Here is a 20,669-nt window from a genome sequence, read left to right on the forward strand (position 1 = left end):
TGGATATCTTATTTTCAGGTTGTCGTACAAGCGATACAAAAACTCTTTGCATTTGAATGGGTCTCTATGGGAACTGGGGGGTGGGACTAGATTCAGCTGTAAATGATGTTGATACAGTATGGAACACATTTGTTGGCTAAATGGCTTTAAGTCATCAAGGGTCCAAGGTATCAAATGAGCCTCAAACCACCGTGCTGCTGCCAGGTATGCAGTAGATACTACAAGCACTGTTTCTCCTGTTTAATTTTCCTGTTGAACTCAATGGAAAAAGCATTTAGTTGTACTGTAGTTATTTCTGCTTAAGGTGGTTCAACCAGGTGATATGGGTGTTTGATAACTTCATTATTTTAAAAATGTGTTTTGTGTTTATTCATGTTCTGAAACCATTCAGTGTGACAAATATGCAGTAATAGAGGAAATCAGGAAGAGGGCAAATACTTTTTCACAGCACTGTAGCCCAATAAACACAATGTGACCATGGTAATTTTATTCTTCATGGCATGGGTAGCTATTTCTGACAATGCAAATTAAGAGGGTAAACAATCATTCTAGACATGAGAAACACCTAATTAAGAAAAATTAACAGGTTTTTTTTTTTGTTTTAATTCTGGGATTGCAACTATAGTTGCAGCGAGAACTAGCATACACAGGGGGTCCCCAGGACTGAGGATGGAAGCCGCTGGGCTACACAATCCCTCGTATTCCCTCCCCATACTGATTCCCCATCACTGCCACAGAAAATTGACTTCCCAGTTGACCTACCTGTTTAAAGAAAGGTAAAAAAAAATGTTTGTGATTTAAAAGCAGAGAATATTTCCTTTCTGAATAATATGACATAATCTCTAAAAATATTAATATCCATATGAAAAGGAAACGCTTGTTAGTTTTACTGGAAAATCACTGGCCCAGCCCCAATTTGACCTGTGAATTGATGTACAGTTGAGAAGCAGCAGAGATTAACACTTGGCTTGTTAGTCAATCAGGTTAAAAGTGAGGAAGGAAATGTGAACAATTTCAAAATGCTCAACTGCCTCACATTCCTGAAAATGTGCACTCAACAGACATTTACACACTGGTGTCCTGGGATCTATTCAACTTCTGTATTAATGGTGACCCTCTGTCCCACTAGCCTCTCTCTTCTCTTACTCTGCCTTGTTTCTCACTGTCTCTTTGACTCTGTCCTTTCTGTCTTTTCTAATCATATTATTGGCATAAACTGCCATCCCTGTACATATTGCTAAATGATGTCATTGTTAAAGTAGTAAGGTCAATTTCATTATCATCATGATTCAATAAAAATCAGAATAATAACTGTTACTAAGCCATTCATTAGAACAGTCTTTCAGTTCATATCATAATTATTACCTCCTCACAATGATGGGTAGCTGAATAGAAAGTATAATTTATAATCTTGGAAAAGCAATGGCTTGGCTAAGTGGGGTATCTTTAGCAGAATGCATATGCATTATATTTTGCAAATGGTGATATAGGAAATTTAGGATTTGAATGTGTTTATGTATTTGCTTGTTTTCTGCCTAGCTCTCTGTTCTCTCCCTTTGTCCCTCTCTGTCTCTGGAGATTTTTGTATGAACAGTTTCTGTCCATGTGCAATAAAGAGGAAAATAGCTATGGAATCATAGGTCTGCTCCCCTTCCTCATACTCTGCACTGTTAGCTACAGGATGACATTTTTATCAAGATAACTAAATAAAACAGTCTCTCATTTTTTCTGCCAGTTCTTTGCTCAAGAGTGTTGACGGATACACTGCCACTTGTTACAGATCAGTCAAGCATTCTGGTTATCCAGCTTGGATCAGCCTGCTGAGTAGCTGTGTGTGTACGTGTGTGCTTAGTTGTGTGTGTTTGTCCATTATGTAGCTGTGTGTGCATGCTGTTGCGACAATGGAACTACAGTTCCATACATTCCACAGGAAACGTAAGTGACTTTAACAGCATTGCCCCCAGTGTGACATCTGGTTACAGTGAAACAATCATGTGACCCGGAAACACATAACAGGCCATAAAACTGAAAACCACGGTAATAAAACTGTATAATTATCTTCTTTTTGCTTCCTTGGCCTTTTTCCTTCTTGTGACTTGATCTTCCTGCTCTCTTAGAACAGGCATGGACATTGTCACACATCTGGTCTAGCTCCAGAGTTCTCACATTTCTGTTGAACTCTTTAATTCCAAGGGTCACAGAATGTTATTATCACTATTGTGATGTATTTGAACAAACACATAACGTTGCTGTTTAGAGTAATTAGGCGCTGCCTGTTTCGCTCACTTACAGTGCCTAAGGACGTTAATTCACATGGAATCTTGTGTACAGCCAGTGCTACATTGGCTATCCACAAGAAACTCCTGCAAAATTAACTATTCCAAGGACCAATCAACATTTTACAACTAACAAAAGGTACTTCATCAGATGACCAGATGTAACATTGCCCCACACACAGTAAAGGACTCCAGCTTGGACTGATTTCCCCTGAAAACCTCCACAACTCCACCAGTGCACTCTCTCGTGGACCCAACAGTGACCAGTGACTGGAGGCCACTACCCACGTGGATGGATCCGGCACTTGGCGTGTCCTATTCATTTTCTATGGACAGGTTGCATGGTGCATGATGCAATCAGTCTTTTGCGGTGTCTGACAAGTGCTTTGGTCCAACATATCTGACTCTGGTTCAAGAAACTTGGATCAAACTTGGTCCAAGCCAAAACCAAGGACTGCCCAGTGTCTATCCAATTAGGTGCTGGAAGTGTTCTGTAGTACGCTACATCACTTGTTCATATTGATCCTGTAGAGGCATCTGTCTGACTGAACCTGCTTACACAATTTGCATATTGCCACCCATTAAACGGAGGGGCTGGGGGTCCGGTGCGTAACCAGGGGTTCTTTGTTGGATTCGGTGAGAACACAGCATAAGACTGACTGACATCCCAGGCAATAGCTATACATTTAGCTTAGTCTCAGCTGAGTTTAATGTGGTTCTGTGTGTTTCCATTTGTTCTTTTAACAGATCATTTGAATGAGTTCTGTTAGCTGGGTAATTATGTAGATTGGTTTGCTTCCTATAGCTGCATAGTGCAACCACACACGTGGTCTCTTTTCTTCCAGCTAACTTTCCAATTACAACTCCATCTAACAAACTAACGTGGGCGTATAACCAGCTTAGTTGCATATATCGCTTATGAGTGGAAGCTCCGCTTCCCCCCTCGGCACTACCGGGATAGATACCCCTTTGGAGCTAAGCGAAGTATTCAACAACACTTGAGTTCCCTATACAGACTACACAAATGCCTTCTCCTTTGTTCGGACAAAGAACACATGTGCACGCACATGCGAACACACACTGATACAAACTCACCTTCCATTCATCTACTTAGCTTTCCCGGTTAGATGAGTTCATGTTTGTTCTGTATTTTTGTATGTTTGTTTAATTAATAATTTTGTTAAACCTGTGTCTGTTTTGATCTTAAGTTTGAGTCTAATCACTCTTTCGAATAACTCTTAATTAAATCTTTGATTTAATTATGTTTGATGATTAATATTGGAAATTTTCATTATTAATTGAAATTCCAAATTTATGGTCAGATATTTTAGATAATTTTATGCGACTGATAACTTACTGCAATTATTTCTGCACCTAAATAATTAGTGCCCATGTGAGGATTGTTAAAATGGACACGTTTTATTTTATTCTATTTTATTTTATTTTTATTTTTTCTTTGTGAAGCACATTGCATTGCAAAACCTTGTACGAAATGCGCTATATAAATAACGTTTGATCTATCATTTAATCATCTATCGCCATTTTATAATTAGGTGATTCCCTGCAAAGTCCATGTGTGTACATGAAAGTGTGTGTGAGATGGGCTGCCTCAGTGGTACCCTCAATCAGGGCCGGGTCATTTTCAAGGGCCCTAGGTCCTGCCCACATCATAAATAATATTCACTACAGTACAATGAATACCATGTAGTATAAAGCTGAGCAAGTTTCTCATGTGAGAAAATACCAGAACTAACTGCTGTTTTTCCTGTATTATTGCGTATCTTAAACACTGAATGGTTTCAGATCATTAGACTGAATGTAATATGAAAGGGAAATTGAGTAAACACAAGACACATTTTTAAAAATGATTATGTAATGAAAAACAAGGCCACCGCAGAGCGTGGCATATGCCCCCGCCCATATGTTAAAAAGTAATTGCTCCCTTAGTTAGTCAATCAGCCAATTAACAAAATGTAATTGATGATTAGATTCAGCTGATTGAACACTGCCAGGCTTGATTGTTGCCAGCCCTGTTGAATCTAAACCTGTTCTGTGGACAGATGAGTAATGGTGGGGGTAGTGTGCTGGTGAGGGGATGCTTTGCTACCTTTCCATTATTGAAGGGACCATGAATTCTCCTCTTTTCCAGAAAATTCTTAATGAAAATGTCCGCTCATATGTCCAAGAAGCTGAAGTTGAAGTGTAATAGTGTTATGCAGCAGGACAATGATCCAAAACACAAAAGCAAGTCCACATTTGAAAGGCTGAAAAGAAATCAAAGTTTTGGAGTGGCCTAGTCAAAGTCCTGAAGTAAACCCAATAGAGATGCAATGGCAGGACCTGAAACAAGCAGATAATGCTCAAAAGCCTACCAATTTGTATGAATGAAAGCAGTTCTGCAAAGACAAGAGTGAAAAGAGTGAAAGACTGATATTAAATTATAGGAATTGCTTGGTTGCAGTTATTGCTGCTAAAGTTGGTGCAACTAGTTATTTAAGTTTAATTACTTTTTCGCATAGGTGATATTTTTCTTATTAAATAAATGAAATGATTTTATTAAATGTGTTTTTTGTTTACTCAGGTTCCCTTTGTCTAATATTACATTTTGTCAAAAGATCTGAAACCATTTAGTGTGACAAATATGCAATAATGGAGGAAATCATGAAGGGGGTAAATTCTAGGGGTATTTCATGTTCACAATTGGTGAAAATTAACATTTTTCCAGTCTGCAGGAGCCTGCAAATGTAACGGAACACACAGCCAGTGGGTTGAGAGTAAATAAGTCACTCTCTAGCTTATAATTCAGTGTTTTTCTGAAAAAGTGTTCTTTCTTCAGTTTCTTTTTTTTTGTAAATACACTCCCATATGCTAAAATTTCCAATATTTTGGTCTCGCTTTTTTTCAGCTAAAATATTAATGTATTTCCTCATTTATTTCTGTCCATTGAGCAGTCACTGCTGTTCTTCAACTGCAAAGACTGGGTTGCATGTGACTGAGTTGCCCTCATCCAAGATTTGTGTTATGATTCAACCATTTCAGTTTCCAGGGGTTGGTGCTTGAACTTCTCTCTAGGGTTTTCGACACACTTGTTCTTGGTTATGGTTATACACTTTTTGTCACTCTGGATAAGAGCGTCTGCCAAATGCCTATAATGTAATGTAATGTAATGTAAAGGTGACATAGTGAAGGCAGCCTTCGTTGCTTACCCTGACTGCATTTGGGGTACCACCTGCTACTTGCAGCATATCAGTTTCAGAAACATGATGTGTAATTTGTCAAGTATAAAGTCATTAATATTAACGTCAGTGTTATGAGTTGGCTAGATAGCTATCTGGTAAGTTTATCCTTTCATCATGTTGACATTGAATGCATTTCCATATATATATATTGGTTTAGAGTTTCATTTGGCACTGCCTTCGCTAGAGATTTTCCTGGCAGAGGCTAATTTGCATTTTTTTTTTCTACAGGAACTACTTATTGTTCACATATGTGAGCACTAAAATCCATGGCTGGCTGTTAACACTGTGGGATTCGCGAACCTAGAATAGTGGCTAGCAGTCAAATGACTGCTACTCTTATTTTAACACGAAAGGAAAACACATTATGACAGGCTGTGTATAGGGATAGGCTATTGTTGTTACCCATAACTGGATGGATGCTTGGTGACCAAAAAAAAAAAAAAAAAAAAAAACATGACGTCCCCATATGTGCAAATTTAACAGATGTTACAGTGATGCCTCCTCTGAATTGTTATAACAAACATGCTTTTTTGCTGTTATGATTATAGGGTGCCATTGAAAGAGAGTGGTACCCTCCGGGAGGTCATGGATAGGGCTTCAGATTTGGAGATTTAGGGACAACAGATAATGTTGAAAACCATCTACATAATTTTACTCATCAACATGCTTGTTAGTTTCGTGTTTAATGATAAATGCGTTCTGCTAATTTGCTGTGAAACTACTTTGGAACATATGGTGATGGGGTGGTGCCCATTATAAACTTTTGGGGTTTTCTCAGCTCAGTCTGTTTTTTCTAGCTTGTATACACAGTGTGCATCCAGCTGTAATACCAGTAGTACTATCAGGTGGGGTAGGACATATGTTCTGATGTTAAATCTAGCCATTCAAAATTGATTTCTCACAACTTATATTACTCCACACACCATTAAGCTTCTTATCGTCTTCTCTGCTATTCTACACTGTAATACAAAATATATTTTTGTTCAGCCATGTTATTTTTAAATGGATGGTGGGTGAGGAGGTATAGAATGTGGTTACATGGTGGCTTTTAAAACAACCAATCACATAACAATCACTATCTCTATCAAGCCTCACAGCACATTTGGATGTATTTGTTCTCAGATTACTTTTCTGGTGCGTAAATATGTCCCAAGGGCACTTTTTCAGTGCTATTTGTAAAACAGCTCATAGTTGGAAGCAGCATCACCAAGGAAGCTTCAGACAGCCCATACTGGGGTTTCTATGTGGCTGCTTGGGTGTTGCTAATGCGCTGCTCAGTAGTTTGTAAATGGTTGCTGAGGTGTTGCTGATGGTGTTGTTGGATGGTTGCTATAGGCTATTGCTGGATGGCTGCCTTGGGTGTTGCCAAGTATTGCTAGGAGGTTGCAAATATGATGCACATGATTTTTATTATTTTAGTGATGCAATTTGTGCATTCTGTGTTTCTAACAATGTACTGTTAAAGGCAAAAGCATTATAAAAGCATTATAACAACATACCTGTCCCTACCAGTCAACTCATGTTCTTGAATTTTTTAACCCGGCTCAAGTGCAATCCTAAGGATTTATGAAGGATCTTGGTAATCTCTCTTTAAGGTATATTTGACTTTGTTACAACACACATAATTTTGTGGAGCGTATCCCATTGTATTTACGTAGTGTGAATACTAACAACATCTGATGTCTCTATTTTCTGTTTCGGGATTTGATGTTTCTAGCATTCACACTACAAAAATACAATGGGGTAAGCTACACAAAATTATTTATAACAAAGTGAAATATCCCTTTAATATTCAATGTTTTTAAGATGTAGAGATAAATATGTAAATTTAGGTTCTTTGACATAGCTGTAATACATGGTTTTGTAAAGAATTCACAAAGGCACAGTCATACTTGCCTGAAATTAAAGTTGTATGTCACAGTAAATAGTTTCATGGCAAATGTAATCTCTTTCTTTGTGAACTAGAAATAGTTTTCCACAATATTACACTACCATTTCAAGTCCACTGGGATGGAATTTTAATATTTTTAAATGTACAAAAACACATTTAAAAAATAATCACTGGTATGGTCATTAACATGATGCAATGAAAGGGGGCCTTAAAAGGCAATGTTATTAACCTCGTTTGGTTTCAAAAAATTAAACAAATTTTTGAAATGATGATGTGGTGTTTATGACTTTTTACATTATTTTACATGTACACATATATTTACAGTTTATCACTGTACAAGTCCTTGTGATTTACCTAAAGAAACAACTATAAAAAATTAAAATATCATTTAAAGCATTGTAAAAATATTAAAACTATTTCTTTTTTAAAGTGATGATTAGATGAATCAAGGATGGGCTAGAATGAGCAATGTTTGCACAAAAGCGTGAAAGAGCTGGAGAAGTGGAGCTATTTTTTTCCCAAAACACACTGCTCTGTTTTCTGGACAAGGTTTGTTTGCACTTAAAGTGGTTTGTAATAGCTGTAGCAGGAATGGTGCTTAGGCATGAGCACAACACAGCAACCATTTAGTGTTCACAAAGGGGGGTGATGTGTGAAAGCAGTGAGAAAAATCTTCCCTGACTTTATGCCTTTAAGTGTTGTACTAAGGCAACTCTACCTCTGTATTCTTTGCATGTCTGTGCGTCAGTTCTACAGGTGTTTCTGTGCCCTGCTGAAGTGCAAGATGCCAGAGAGGGGTTCCAGCATCAAGACCTCGTCCAAGGTCATAAAGTCTCTCCGAACAGTACGCAGAGCCAATGGCCACAACATAACCATCGCCGTGGCGTCCGTTGGCCAAGGCACTACCTTTGTGCATGAAAGCGGCCCTCGTCATGGAGTCTCTTTGGGCGCCGGTACTGCTGGAAACTCACTACCAGTGGCAAGCAGGCCTGTGGTCTCACTTGTGGCCCATTATAATGGCTGAGAGATGGGTGGAGAGGACGAGGAGTGTCATAGAAACTTTTGGAAAAGATCGGCAGAAGAAAAAATATCTGTGGAGTCAGTGAAGATGGAACTTGTAACATTTGCAGAAGAGGAAGGAAGGTGTGTTTAGAGCCAGTGGGAGACATTTGACACCACAAGCTGAGCAGAATGCTGAGGGTTGTGACAGGATCTATTTGCATATAGACAGACCTTCAGCTGATGTGAATTATAGAGGGAAAGGAAGCAGAATTAGACAAGAATGTTTCCTTCTTAAATATATATTCCTTAATTATCTGATTGCAGTGATATTCATTCACTCATTTGCAATGCTGTTAAACCACTTCAGGATGGACAAGTCTTGTGGAAAGTTCAGCTGAAAGAGAATGTATAACTATAAATATGTTTTGTGTTTTTTGTAACATTAAAAGAATATGAATGTATTTGAAATTCATATTTGAAAATGCAATCAAACTTTGGTTGACATGATGATGTCAAAGAAGTAACATGAAAGCCATCTAAAGCTGAAGGTAGCTGATGTGTAAGCATAAGTAAAATCAGGCTTCTGCAGAGTGCACTGTTGTCTCATCACCAGAGCTGTCTCATCACCTCATTCGGTGAATAATCATTGACCTGAATCACATACTGTGGTGATTTATTGGTGGACGGTGAGTACTTAATGTTCATTGCCTTTATAGTTGGGTCTAAATCTCTTTTATTGATTTAGACAGGATGTGATATTGACTTCTTTGCGGAATTGATAAAATAAGCTGGCTTCATCTCGTTTGCGACGAGTCAAATGGCCTTTCAGCTGTAAGCATGCACAGCAGCCGAGGAAAACGTTGGGTCGTAGGGCTTACCTGTACATAGCGTGTGTCCCACTTCTGATTCTACTCAGATATCATCTGCTTGCCAAGAAACTTTTGAACACTTTTTATGTGCTTATAAATTTTGATATATATATATATATATATAGATGGGTGGGGTGACAAATTAAAGGAAAAACCTGAATAAATAAGTGGAGAAAAATAACAAGTGCAGGTGCTTCCATACAGGTGTACTGCATGGTACAATTAAGCAATTAACATCCTATCATGCTCTGTGGCATCTATGAAAATGCTGTGCAGGGCCAGGTGACCTCAATTTTAGAGCAAAATGGCAAAAGAAAAAGATCAACAGTAAGTGACTTTGATAGACGGTTCATTATTGGGGCACAGATGGCAGGAGTCACAACTGGCTGCTCAACTGGGTAGTGTTTCAATAGGAACTGACTAAATTGACGTCTGTATTTAGATCTATGGGAATGACATCTGTAATGCTTGTGCATTAGTGTGATGTGTAAGGAAAAATATAAGAGCGACTCCTCCTCAGATGACAGATAATGTCAATGCAGGATGTGATCAGACTGTCAGTAAGAATAGTCTGTCAACAACTACATACAGAGGGATATTATAGTAGGGTTGCAGTGTATACCCCTCATTTTAAAGACAAATGCACATTTGAGACTTCAGTGGTGCAAAAACATAGGCACTGGTCTACAGAGATGTGTAAAAAAAAGTGAGATGGACAGATGAGTCATCCTTCACCATATTCTTGACAAGTAGGCGAGTGCATGTGTGGCGTACACCAAGAGAACGGTACAGGCCTGAATGCTTGACCCCTACAGTAAGGGGGTCTGGTGGCTCTGTTATGTTGTTGGGGGCATTTTCCTGGTATGCTTTGGGTCCACTTGTCCCCTTTGAGGGAAGAGTCACTGCAAATCAGTATAAAGTTATTATGAGTGACAACCTTTATCTCATGATTAAACATTTCTATCCCGTTGGGAGTAAGTCTCTTCCAGGATGACAGTGCCCCCATCCACAGAGCATGAATGGTTGATGTGAATCATATACTGTGGTCTTTGCAGTCACCAGATCTCAACCCAATTGTACACCTATGGGAGATTTTTGACCGACATGCTAGACCAGTGTTTCTCAACCCTGGTCCTGGGGACCCACTGCCCTACATGTTTTAGATGTTTCCCTGCTCCAACACACCTGATTCAAATGAATGGGTCATCATCAAGCTCTGCCGAAAATGACCCATTCATTTGAATCAGGTGTGTTGGAGCAGGGAGACATCTAAAACATACAGGGCAGTGGGTCCCCAGGACCAGGGTTGAGAAACACTGTGCTAGACAGCACTCTCCACCACCATCATCAAAACACCAAATGAGGGAATATATTTTTTGAAGAATGGTGTTCCATCCCTCCAGTAGAGTTCCAGAGACTTGTATATCATAATGTTTGGGACAAATGGCTTCATAGGTATTTCTGATTTGACAGGTGTGTTCAGTTTGCTTCCGTAGTGCTTGCAGAGCTTTCAGTTTAGTCTTGATTCTGCGCTTATGACAAGCCTACCGTCTGGTAGTGGCATTTGTCAACATGAGGACCACAGTTGTCAAGTCAAGATAGCCATTATGAAAGAAAACAGTCAGAGACATTGGCCTTGGCTTTCCAAAATCAATTGTTTGGAACATCATTAAGAAGAAAGATAGCACTGGTGAGGTCACTAATCATAAAGGACCAACATGGTTGAGTCGGTGACTACTGTCCACAGAAGACTTTATGAACAGAACTACAGAGGGTACACTGCAAGATGCAGACCACTAGTTAGCCACAAAAACAGGGTGGCCAGTTTACATTTTGCCTCAAAGTACCTAAAAGAGCCTGCAGACGTCTGTAAAAAGGTCTAGATCAACTATTCAGTGCAAATTATTTTTTAGTGTCAGATAATAATTCAGGAAACATATTTAACTGAAAATTACAGAAACGTATCAACCACTACAAATAATATAACATTTGGCAATATTTGTTCTTTTGTGCACCCAACTTCCATTTTAAGGACTAAATCTCACATCCTTCTAATCAACAAACAAAGTTACAGCTGCGTCCTCCAAACCAAAATTATTGTCAAAAGTGTCAGTGATGTTACAGCCATTTACCTTCTAAAATGACTTCATCATTCAAACAATCACTATCACCATCGCAAAGACTGTACTTAAATATTTTATCTTTGAGAGATATGAAAAAATCAAGCTCCACTCTCGCTTCGTATCTGAGGAAATGCATAAATGTTACTGTCAATCTTTCCACTGTGAGAAGACAACTCAATGCCATATGCCTGAAAGGATGTGTTGCTGTCAAAGAGCCAGTACTGAGAAATAAACATAAGAGTAGAAAATTTACACATCTCAGATGTCCACTGAAACTGGTTTTATGTACTGGTGAGTTTAAAGTCGAGGTTTTCAGAAGTAAGAGGAGGCAGCATGTATACCTCCGAAGCAATGAAAGACTTGGAACAATGTCAACAGCCATCAGTTGAGCATGGTGGAGGATCTGTGCAAGTTTGGCATTGTTTAACTATATCAAGAGTTGGTGATTTGGTTTTAAATGAAGTTATCATGAATGCTGATAAATACAAACAAATATTAATGTATCATGCAGTACCCTCTGGACAACGTTTGTTTGGGAGCAAATTCATTCTACAGTAAGATAATGACCCCAAACACACTACTAGAAAATAAAGCTGCTGGTGTTCTTAGAAAAATCGACTGAATGTTTATGGAATTACTTGGACAAGAGATGCAGAAAATGCAACCAATTTCAAAGGCTGAATTTTGGAAGTGTTTACAAGAAGCATGAAAAAACATCCCTGCAAGTTTTCTTCTGAAAACCCCATGGCAAGTCTCTTGAACAGAATGGAAGCTGTAATAAAGGCAAAGGGTGGATAAACTGAATACTGAAATATGATATTGTACATAGTGGTGGAGGTTTTTGTGTAATTTTGCGTTAGAAGTGTTCTGCATGAATTTCTTATGCTGAACAACAAATAACTTGCTCGTAATGGCTGTTTTCGCCTGAAAGAAAATAAAAGAAAGGGTATATATATATGTGTGTGTGTGTGTGTGTGTGTGTGTGTGTATACTGTATATAGACCATAGCAGGGATGGATTTTTAAAAATACAAAATGGCCTACAGATGTAATTTTATTTGGTCCAGTGTACCTGGTACAAAGATGAAAGAGTGCAACTGTGCTCTCTGATGCAAAAGGAACACTTTGTATGAAGAGAAGTTGAGTCAGGGCCGGTCCTAGGATTTTGGTGGCCCTAAACAAATCTGTGGGCTGCGTTCATGCATAGAGGGTTTGTGCCACGGGCCGGCCCTGAGTTGAGTGCTTGCAACGTGGCCCTTTTTCAATGCATTATTAAAGTGATTTTGTGCTTTAAGTGTTTACATTTGCAAAATCAATTCTTTGGCCTTTTGTGGAATGTCAAAAACGTGGTATGTGTACCATCACTTCTCAGGATGGAGATGAATTCAAAATACTATAAAAATGTACCAATGAAATGGGATTGGAATTTGAAACAATAAATAAAACTACCCTGTGAACATTTTTTTAGCACACAAGCTTGTGGCATTCAGTCTGCTGGAAAGCAGATTGGTCTCGGCTGTGCCAGCTGGTGGAGAGAGCATGCACACCTGGGATATATTAACTAATCAGCCCAGGTGCTTAAAGATGTGCTGCTCTCCACAGTTTGAGGCCAAGACTGGGAGCTAACACCAAGTTTTCTTTATTTGAGTTGAGTTTAATTTTAGTTGTGTTTCTTTTAAAAAGATGGGGAAAAGTGGGAGAAGCTGGTCAGGTGAAAATCTGGCCAACTACGAGCGGGGAACTGAAAAGTTGCCACTCTGTTTTGCTTTCTTTTGTCGTTATTTTAGTTTGTTAGTTTTGTTCATTGTTTTTGCCTGGAACCTGTGAGGGAGAAGGGTAAAGATTGAGTTCATTTTATTTTGTGTTTGTGTGCATGCGCTGTCTCTCTCCATGCAACAGACAACGGTGTTCCCCGGCACTGCTGCATCTCCCTCCCAGGGGTGTCACACTGGTGTGTGACAAAGCTTAAAAGAGAACATTTTAAGCATCCAAAGCATCTGCATTTGCATACTTTGTATAATGCATAGCACTGGGTCATCTAGCACTGGGTTTCAATATAGCTACAATATACAATATACAGTATCAAGTTATTTTGCTTGCAGTAGAGATTCCACCCACAAAAAGAGCATGCACTGGAAGAACTAAACAATCATTCTGAATTTAGAACACAATTAAAGGACAATAGGACGTCATGGTGGTGCAGTGGATAGCACTTTAGTACGTTTGTGAGGGTTCTCATGTTCTCCTCGTGTCCATGTGGATTTCCTCTTGGTACTCCTGTTTCCTTCCAGCTCCAAACACATGCAGATAAGGCTAATTGGAGAATCTGAATCACTCATAGGTATGAATGAGTGAATGGTGTGTGTATGCCCTGCAAAGGATTGCGACCTGTCCATGATATATTCCTGTCTCTCACCCAATGCATGCTGGGATAGACCACAGTGCCCCACTTACAGCCCTGACCAGGAGTAAGCAGGTCTGCGATTAGTGGATGGAAAGTGAAGTATGTTTAAACCTTTCTGTGAAGCCAAAAGCTTCTGAAACAGCAAAAGTGGAGTTGCTGTCAGCAATGCTTGTGTTTTTCTTTTCCATTTAAATAGTGCGAGGTTTCTTTTAATTACATACATACTATTTTTCCTGGGGTAAAATAAAGTACAGTTATACCAGTTATAAATTCCCTGAATCAAAATAAAAATAGTTTCTCTAATGTGTGCTGATTTGTGTCAGAATTGTATGTGGTAGCGATGTCATTCAACACTTCCACATTGTCTGAATTGCCAGGTCCTGCATTTATGTTTCTTGGGTCCAACTTCATGGATTTTAATTACATTTCCCTTCATTCAAAGTCCAACTCCACATTTTCTCCTTTAGTAATTCAACTATACAACTCATTTTCCACACATAGTAGACACAGGTGTGAGCAATAGGTGCAGGCTACAATGCACAAGAGACACAAATACACAGAAAGCAAATACAGGGCATGCGACTCCAACACTGAGCAACAAACAGGGGAACTGGGGCAACTAAAATACACAGGCTAGCATGGCACAGGAAGAAATAATGATAACAACAATGATACAGTAATGACAACAGACAAACACATATTTAGTCCTATGCAGCCCTATGGTAGAGAGGCCGAATGTTATGTCTGCAATGTAATTACAATGGGACTTCCTCATACAAACATAAAACAAAATTGCCATTTGGGCTCACTTTAACCTGTCATTTAACAAAGATATATACACAATCGGAGTAGATAGAGCTATTAAATAATTTCAAAAGTCCACTGACGGTTCAGTAATGTGACTTTTTTACTGTAGAAGTCAGTAATTATTATGCAAACTTGACTGTTTATGCAAAGTTTTTGTGCCTGCACTTAACGCTTCACCAAAATGAGTGGGGTCATTATAAAATGTAACCACACTGAAGCCAAGAAAACATTTGAAACATTTCACAGTGAGTTTAATTAGTTATTATTTATTGACACATTTGTATATTTAGGTGTCCTAAAAATGTTACAGGTGCCAGCGTCTTTAAGAATTCTACAGCTATTTCAGAAGCGATATGGCACCAAAAAAAAAAAAAACTGGCACTCGCTATCTTATTCAAAATAACCCCAGAAGGGATTTTGCTGAAATTAAATGTATAATTAATGGATAAGACCAAAATGTTGGTTTTAGTTCCCAAAATATTAAGGAAGAAAATGTCTACTCTAACCTTAAATTGTGATGGTTGTTTGGCTGAACCAAATATGGTTGTTAAAGACCTTGGTGTCACAATTGATACTGATCTATCCTTTGACACGCATATAAAAAACATATCCAGAATTGCTTTCTTTCAGTTATTTAATATAGCTAAAATCAGGCATTTCCTGTCAGTTTGGGACGCAGAGAAATTGATCCATGCTTTTGTTACGTCTAGGCTACGAGTACCAAAACAATAATTACTACCTAAATATCAATTCCGAACGTCGGAATTAAGCTGTATAAAAGATTTGCTATTCAGCAGTTCTTACCTGTTAGTTTATTGTACCTAGCACTATGGAGTTCATGGACCAAACGATGATACTCTCCCAGTTGTGTCCTCGCTTGGTTTATTTTGTGTACCCAGCTTCGACGTCTGCCTCTGGCTGGCAGTCTATGCTGCAAAATAATGATAGCAAGAAGCTTCCCTTGGTTTGCGTTTTTGTCCATTTTTTATTTTTTTTGAGTTAGCGGACATGAAATGGAGGGGGGGGGGGGGGGGGTTAAAGTTCACAACACAACGTCACACAAATGGGCCATGTAGTGACACGCCCACACCGCCGCACAACCCTGATTTGCCTGATTTGGTGTGAATGCAGCCTTACTCCAGTGCTAGTGTCCCTTCACTGGCTACCCATTACGCATAGGATAGATTTCAAGGTTTTGCTCCTGAACTTTAAAGTTCTTCATGGACGTGCACCAGTGTACATAACCAACCTGCTCCTACCTTATAAGCCCACAAGGCCACTCTGTTCTCAAGACGCAGGCTACTTGGTAGTCCCAAAAATTTCTAAAAACCTAAAAGGTGGTAGAGCTTTCATCTACAGAGCCCCATTACTGTGGAACACTATTCCAAAAGTCTCAATATTTAAATTTAGATTAAAAACGCACCTCTATGCTCAGGCTTATAATCAGTTATAGTCTGGAGACAGGGTGGCAGAAGCCTGTAGTCATAGAGCAAATTGTAGACAATCCCTGTCTTGACATCATCTTGATTGTTCAATTCCAATTCATCTTAGTTATACTGGGAAGAAAAAAAAATGTTTTCCAAAAGCAAATCCTCGATTGAACAACAATTTTTTAAATATGAATATATTTGCCACGGTCTTATCTATAGTGTGGTATAAAGCATTATATGTTTATGAATGGGTGTCTTTTGTAATTATGGTAAAAAGGAGACGTGCCAGCTTGTGGAATCTGAATCCCCTGCAGCTGGTATAGCCAGTGTACATGTTTTCCGGTGGCTAATTTGCCAGAAAACTTCTTTGAATAACAAGATCCTTACATACATTTCTTCACCAAGATCTTATCTACAGTGTTGTATAAAGGATTTTAGTTTTACGAATGGGTGTTTTGTAACTATGGTTAAAAGGAGACATTCTGGGATCCAAATCCCAGTAGCTCAAATAGCCACAGCTACTGTAGCTATGACCTGCTGCCAGTGTACATGTTTTCTGGTGGCTAAGTCACCGGGAAAACTTGTTTGAACAACAAGATTTTTACATAATCATGTGTCTACAGTATGGTATAAATGATTTTTGTTTTACAAATGGGTGTTTTCTTTATTAGGGTGAAAAGGGGGACATGTGCTGCTCGAATCCAGTCCCCAACTGCAATGGAATTTTGAAGCCACAGGGCAGTTATGTTTGAAACTCAGACATTTTGGCACGTATTGCGTTTTTAGAGTACACCTTTCATTAAATGTTGTATCCCATAACAATACATACCAGCAAATGCTTACAGTATATTCATTTTACTGTACAAATACCACAAATTATTGATTCATATTGTTGAAGGAAAGCAGCCCTGGGTCTCTCTGATCACTGTTTGGTCCATCTCATCCCCACCTACAGACAAAAACTAAAATCTGTCAAGCTTGTAGTAAATACAGTGAAGAGATGGACCAGTGAGGCCAAGGACACACTACAAGCCTGCTTTGATTGCACTGACTGTAGTGTATTTGAATAGGCAACCACTGATCTGGATGAGCTGGCTGACACTGTAACATTCTATGTCAGTTTCTGTGAGGACATGGGCATTCCCACAAAGACTCATACCAGATACGACAAATGACAAACCCTGGTTCACCACCAAACTCAGACTGCTTCGCCGGTCCAAGGAGGAGGCATACAGTGCATGCAGGGTGGCACCCCCCTGCCACCCTGCCTGCACTGAAGATCTGTGAAGAGGACGTCTGCAGACTCTTCCAGAGACAAAAAACCAATATGGCAGCAGGGCCGGACAGAGTCTCACCCACCTGCTTGAAGGCCTGTGCTGAACCACTAGTACCTGTCTTCACCAGGATTTTCAATAAGTAACTGGAGCTACGTGAAGTTCCCTCCTGCTTCAAGCAGTCCACAATAGTTCCAGTCCCCAAAAAGCACAGCATCACAGGACTAAATGACTACAGGCCTGTTGCATTAACCTCTGTAGTCATGAAGTCCTTTCAGAGGCTAGTGTTGGCCCACCTGAAAGCCAACACATTGTCTCCATCACAAAAAATGTACTTCCTACACCAGCTGAGGAAGTTTAACCTGCCTCGGGAACTGTTGGTGCAGTTTTACTCAGCTGTGATTGAGTCTGTCCTCTCCACTGCCATAACAGTGTCGTTTGGCACTGCCACAAAACAGGACACACACCGGCTGCAGCGCACCATCAGGTCTGCAGAAAGGATTGTTGGACTAAACCTGCCCTCACTCCAAGATCTCTACACCACCAGAGCCAGGAAGCGGTTGGGGAAGATCATTGCTGACCCCTCGCATCCTGGCCACCACATCTTTGAACTCCTCCCCTCCGGAAGGCACTTCAGGGCACTGCACACAAGAACCACCAGACAAAGGAACAGCTTCTTCCCACACGCCATCACTCTCATGAGCAATTAACCCAGCCATGTGACCTGCCACTGCATGTCCTCAGTACAATGCCTGTCAATCAAAAAGTCGTACACACCCACAGCAATGTTCGTTGTGCAATAATTTATTCATACACTCATATTTATTCAATGCATATGAACAACATACTTTACTGCTGTGCATGATAGCACTACTGTTTACTGTAGGAAAACCCTACTCTTGTTGTTGTTTGTCATTGTTGTTGTTGACATTGCTGAATGTAAGTACAGTGTTAGTTACTGTGAACCGGAGTCAAATTCCTTACATGTGTAAAAAGCATGTTTGGCCAATAAACCCGATTCTGATTCTGAGATAATCCCACCCTAAATGTTGCACAGGTAATGATTATTAAAATCGTATTATAGCAAACAACCGTTATTTTCTGGCAAGTTAGCGATTTATATGTTATTTGATTATACTGTAGCATTTATGGCATTATGCATGAAGAATAAACTGTCAAAACATGTTTTCTGAAAGATCGCCAAAGCAGGTTTGACCTCCCTACCTATGGTAGATAGAAGGAACCAGGACATATATATTAATTTTAGTGAAATGTCACAGAATACCTATGGCACTTTGGTAAATCAAGCTCTGATTCAAATGTTGTCCAGCCCCGCTAGGTTTTGCTAATCTGCCGATTGAATACTTCATAGTTTAAAATGTAGCGTTTGATTCACTTTACTTCCCTGTCACACGCTAGTGTGACACCCCTGGGAGGGAGATGCGCCAGTTCCAGGTGTGCACTGTTGGTTGCTGCATGGAGAGAGAGAGAGTGCACGCACAGCATGCAATTAAATAAACAACTTCACCCTTCCCCCTCATGGGTTGTGTGTGAAAACAATAAACTAAAGCAACAAACTAAAATAATAAAGGCAATATAAAGTAAAACCTTTATGCTTTTCAGCGGCTGTTTTTTCTGTCTTGTGCAAACAAAACTCAAAGACTCCAAAATAAAGAAACAGTCTCTCTTAATTATGGGTTGATTAATTAACACAACCCAGGTGCGTTTGCTCTTTGAACCAGCCGGCGTTGCCGAGACCAATCTACTTCTCCAGCAGACTGAGGCTGCGTCCAAATAGTCAAAAAAATAACGTCCTATGTCTTTTCCTAACCACTTTTCCTTGACCTCGATGGAAAATGTCAAGAGGTCAAAGAAAGATGTGAAGGAGACTTCAAAAGGACTTAGGAATAGACAACCGTGGTGCTAAGAGAATCCGACTGCACTTACACTAGGCTACGAAATTATGCGACGGCGGATGTTATTAACGTGGGTCTGCCGTGGTGAAACTACAATGTTCCGAAGATGGACTACTAAAAGTGCATCTTAGATACTTTGCCCCGTGCCTTCTTACCGTGTTGTTTCATGCAGGCTATGTAAACGTGGACAACCTGGTGAAAAATATTACTTCATTACCAAGGTTGGAATTGAAATAAAAAAAGGAATATAGGCTACCAGTCACAAAAGTGAAATTAAATAGTTGTCACATTGAGAATGGTTGCTCACGCTCACTCTCCTGTCCACTTATACTGTATTTATCGACATGGATGCCAATTAGTATGATTGTTAAATTTATGCAAGATAGGCATAACATGCTAGGCCTACAAATCTACTACTGTACATCATTCTTACGTTTCAAACATGTTGAATTAAGGGCCCAACAATACAGCACTCAATGAATGGCCAATAACCCATCTACCCAGCTGAGTAGTATATATCCTGATGAGCCTATTTTCAATTAGTGGCCTATAAAAGGGCAGCTGGGGAGTATCACAGTTATAGAGCAAAATGGGGGATATGGAGCTTGCTGCTGCTGTGTGGCTCACCTTACAGCGAAACCGAAGAGACATTCACAAGAGGAGGGTACCACTGCGGAGGTTCATGGCATTGTGTACACAAATGGTAAGAGGATGCTGATATGGGTTTTGAACATAGATCACAGAGCATGCTTGAATTGAACATACCACCAAAGCATGACTTAAATTGTTCCTGCATATCTAATGTGTTCCCATGTAGAAAGCGGTTATGTTTTGCCTTACACAAGGATAATGCATCATTAGGTTTAAAAATTAAAACTAGACAGGAAAAAATAGCATACTAGTTATGTATTTACACCTTATTCTATTTACACTTTATTGTCTTTGACAGGAGAGGAGCAAAATATATGCCACCCCCAACACCCATGTCCCTCTTGTACAGATCTGTTTAGATCTATTGAAAGACATGCACATTGACTACCGCCTGTCTAGGCCATCTACTGAGGCTCTGACCTTCCTCAGGAAGGAGAAGACCCATGGCTGGGTTCAATATATGGAGGTCCTCCTTGTGGTCTACTGGCTGGCACATGGATTGTCTTACACCGTTGTCTCCCGGGTCTTCAATGTGCCAAAGACGACAGTGTTTGACATTGTACATCGGATGTGTGACGCAATCCTATCTCTCCTGGACAAAGTGGTCCACTTCCCCACACTGGCACAGTGTGCTGAAGTTGGCCATGGCTTCCAACAGCTTGCCAACAGCCCAGCCTTCAGTCACTGTGTGGGAGCCATTGATGGATGCCACATCCGCATCAAGGCTCCCCATGGTCCACATGCACAAGATTACCTGAACAGGAAACTCTTCCACTCTGTCCAGCTTC

The 20,669-nt window shown here is 39.7% G+C and overlaps 1 protein-coding gene across 1 annotated transcript in view; it reads left to right on the plus strand.

Moving 5' to 3' along the window:
* The window catches only part of LOC135253377 (parapinopsin-like), a 74,687-nt gene extending 65,493 nt beyond the window's left edge, over positions 1 to 9,194 (plus strand). The window contains exon 4 of the mRNA XM_064332582.1: positions 8,155 to 9,194. Within this exon, the coding sequence (XP_064188652.1) occupies positions 8,155 to 8,430 (276 nt within the window). The 3' untranslated portion in view covers positions 8,431 to 9,194. The remainder of the gene's footprint in view (positions 1 to 8,154) is intronic.
* Positions 9,195 to 20,669: the final 11,475 nt, after the last annotated feature.

Source organism: Anguilla rostrata, chromosome 4, assembly GCF_018555375.3.
Source record: "Anguilla rostrata isolate EN2019 chromosome 4, ASM1855537v3, whole genome shotgun sequence".
NCBI classification, from domain to species: domain Eukaryota; kingdom Metazoa; phylum Chordata; class Actinopteri; order Anguilliformes; family Anguillidae; genus Anguilla; species Anguilla rostrata.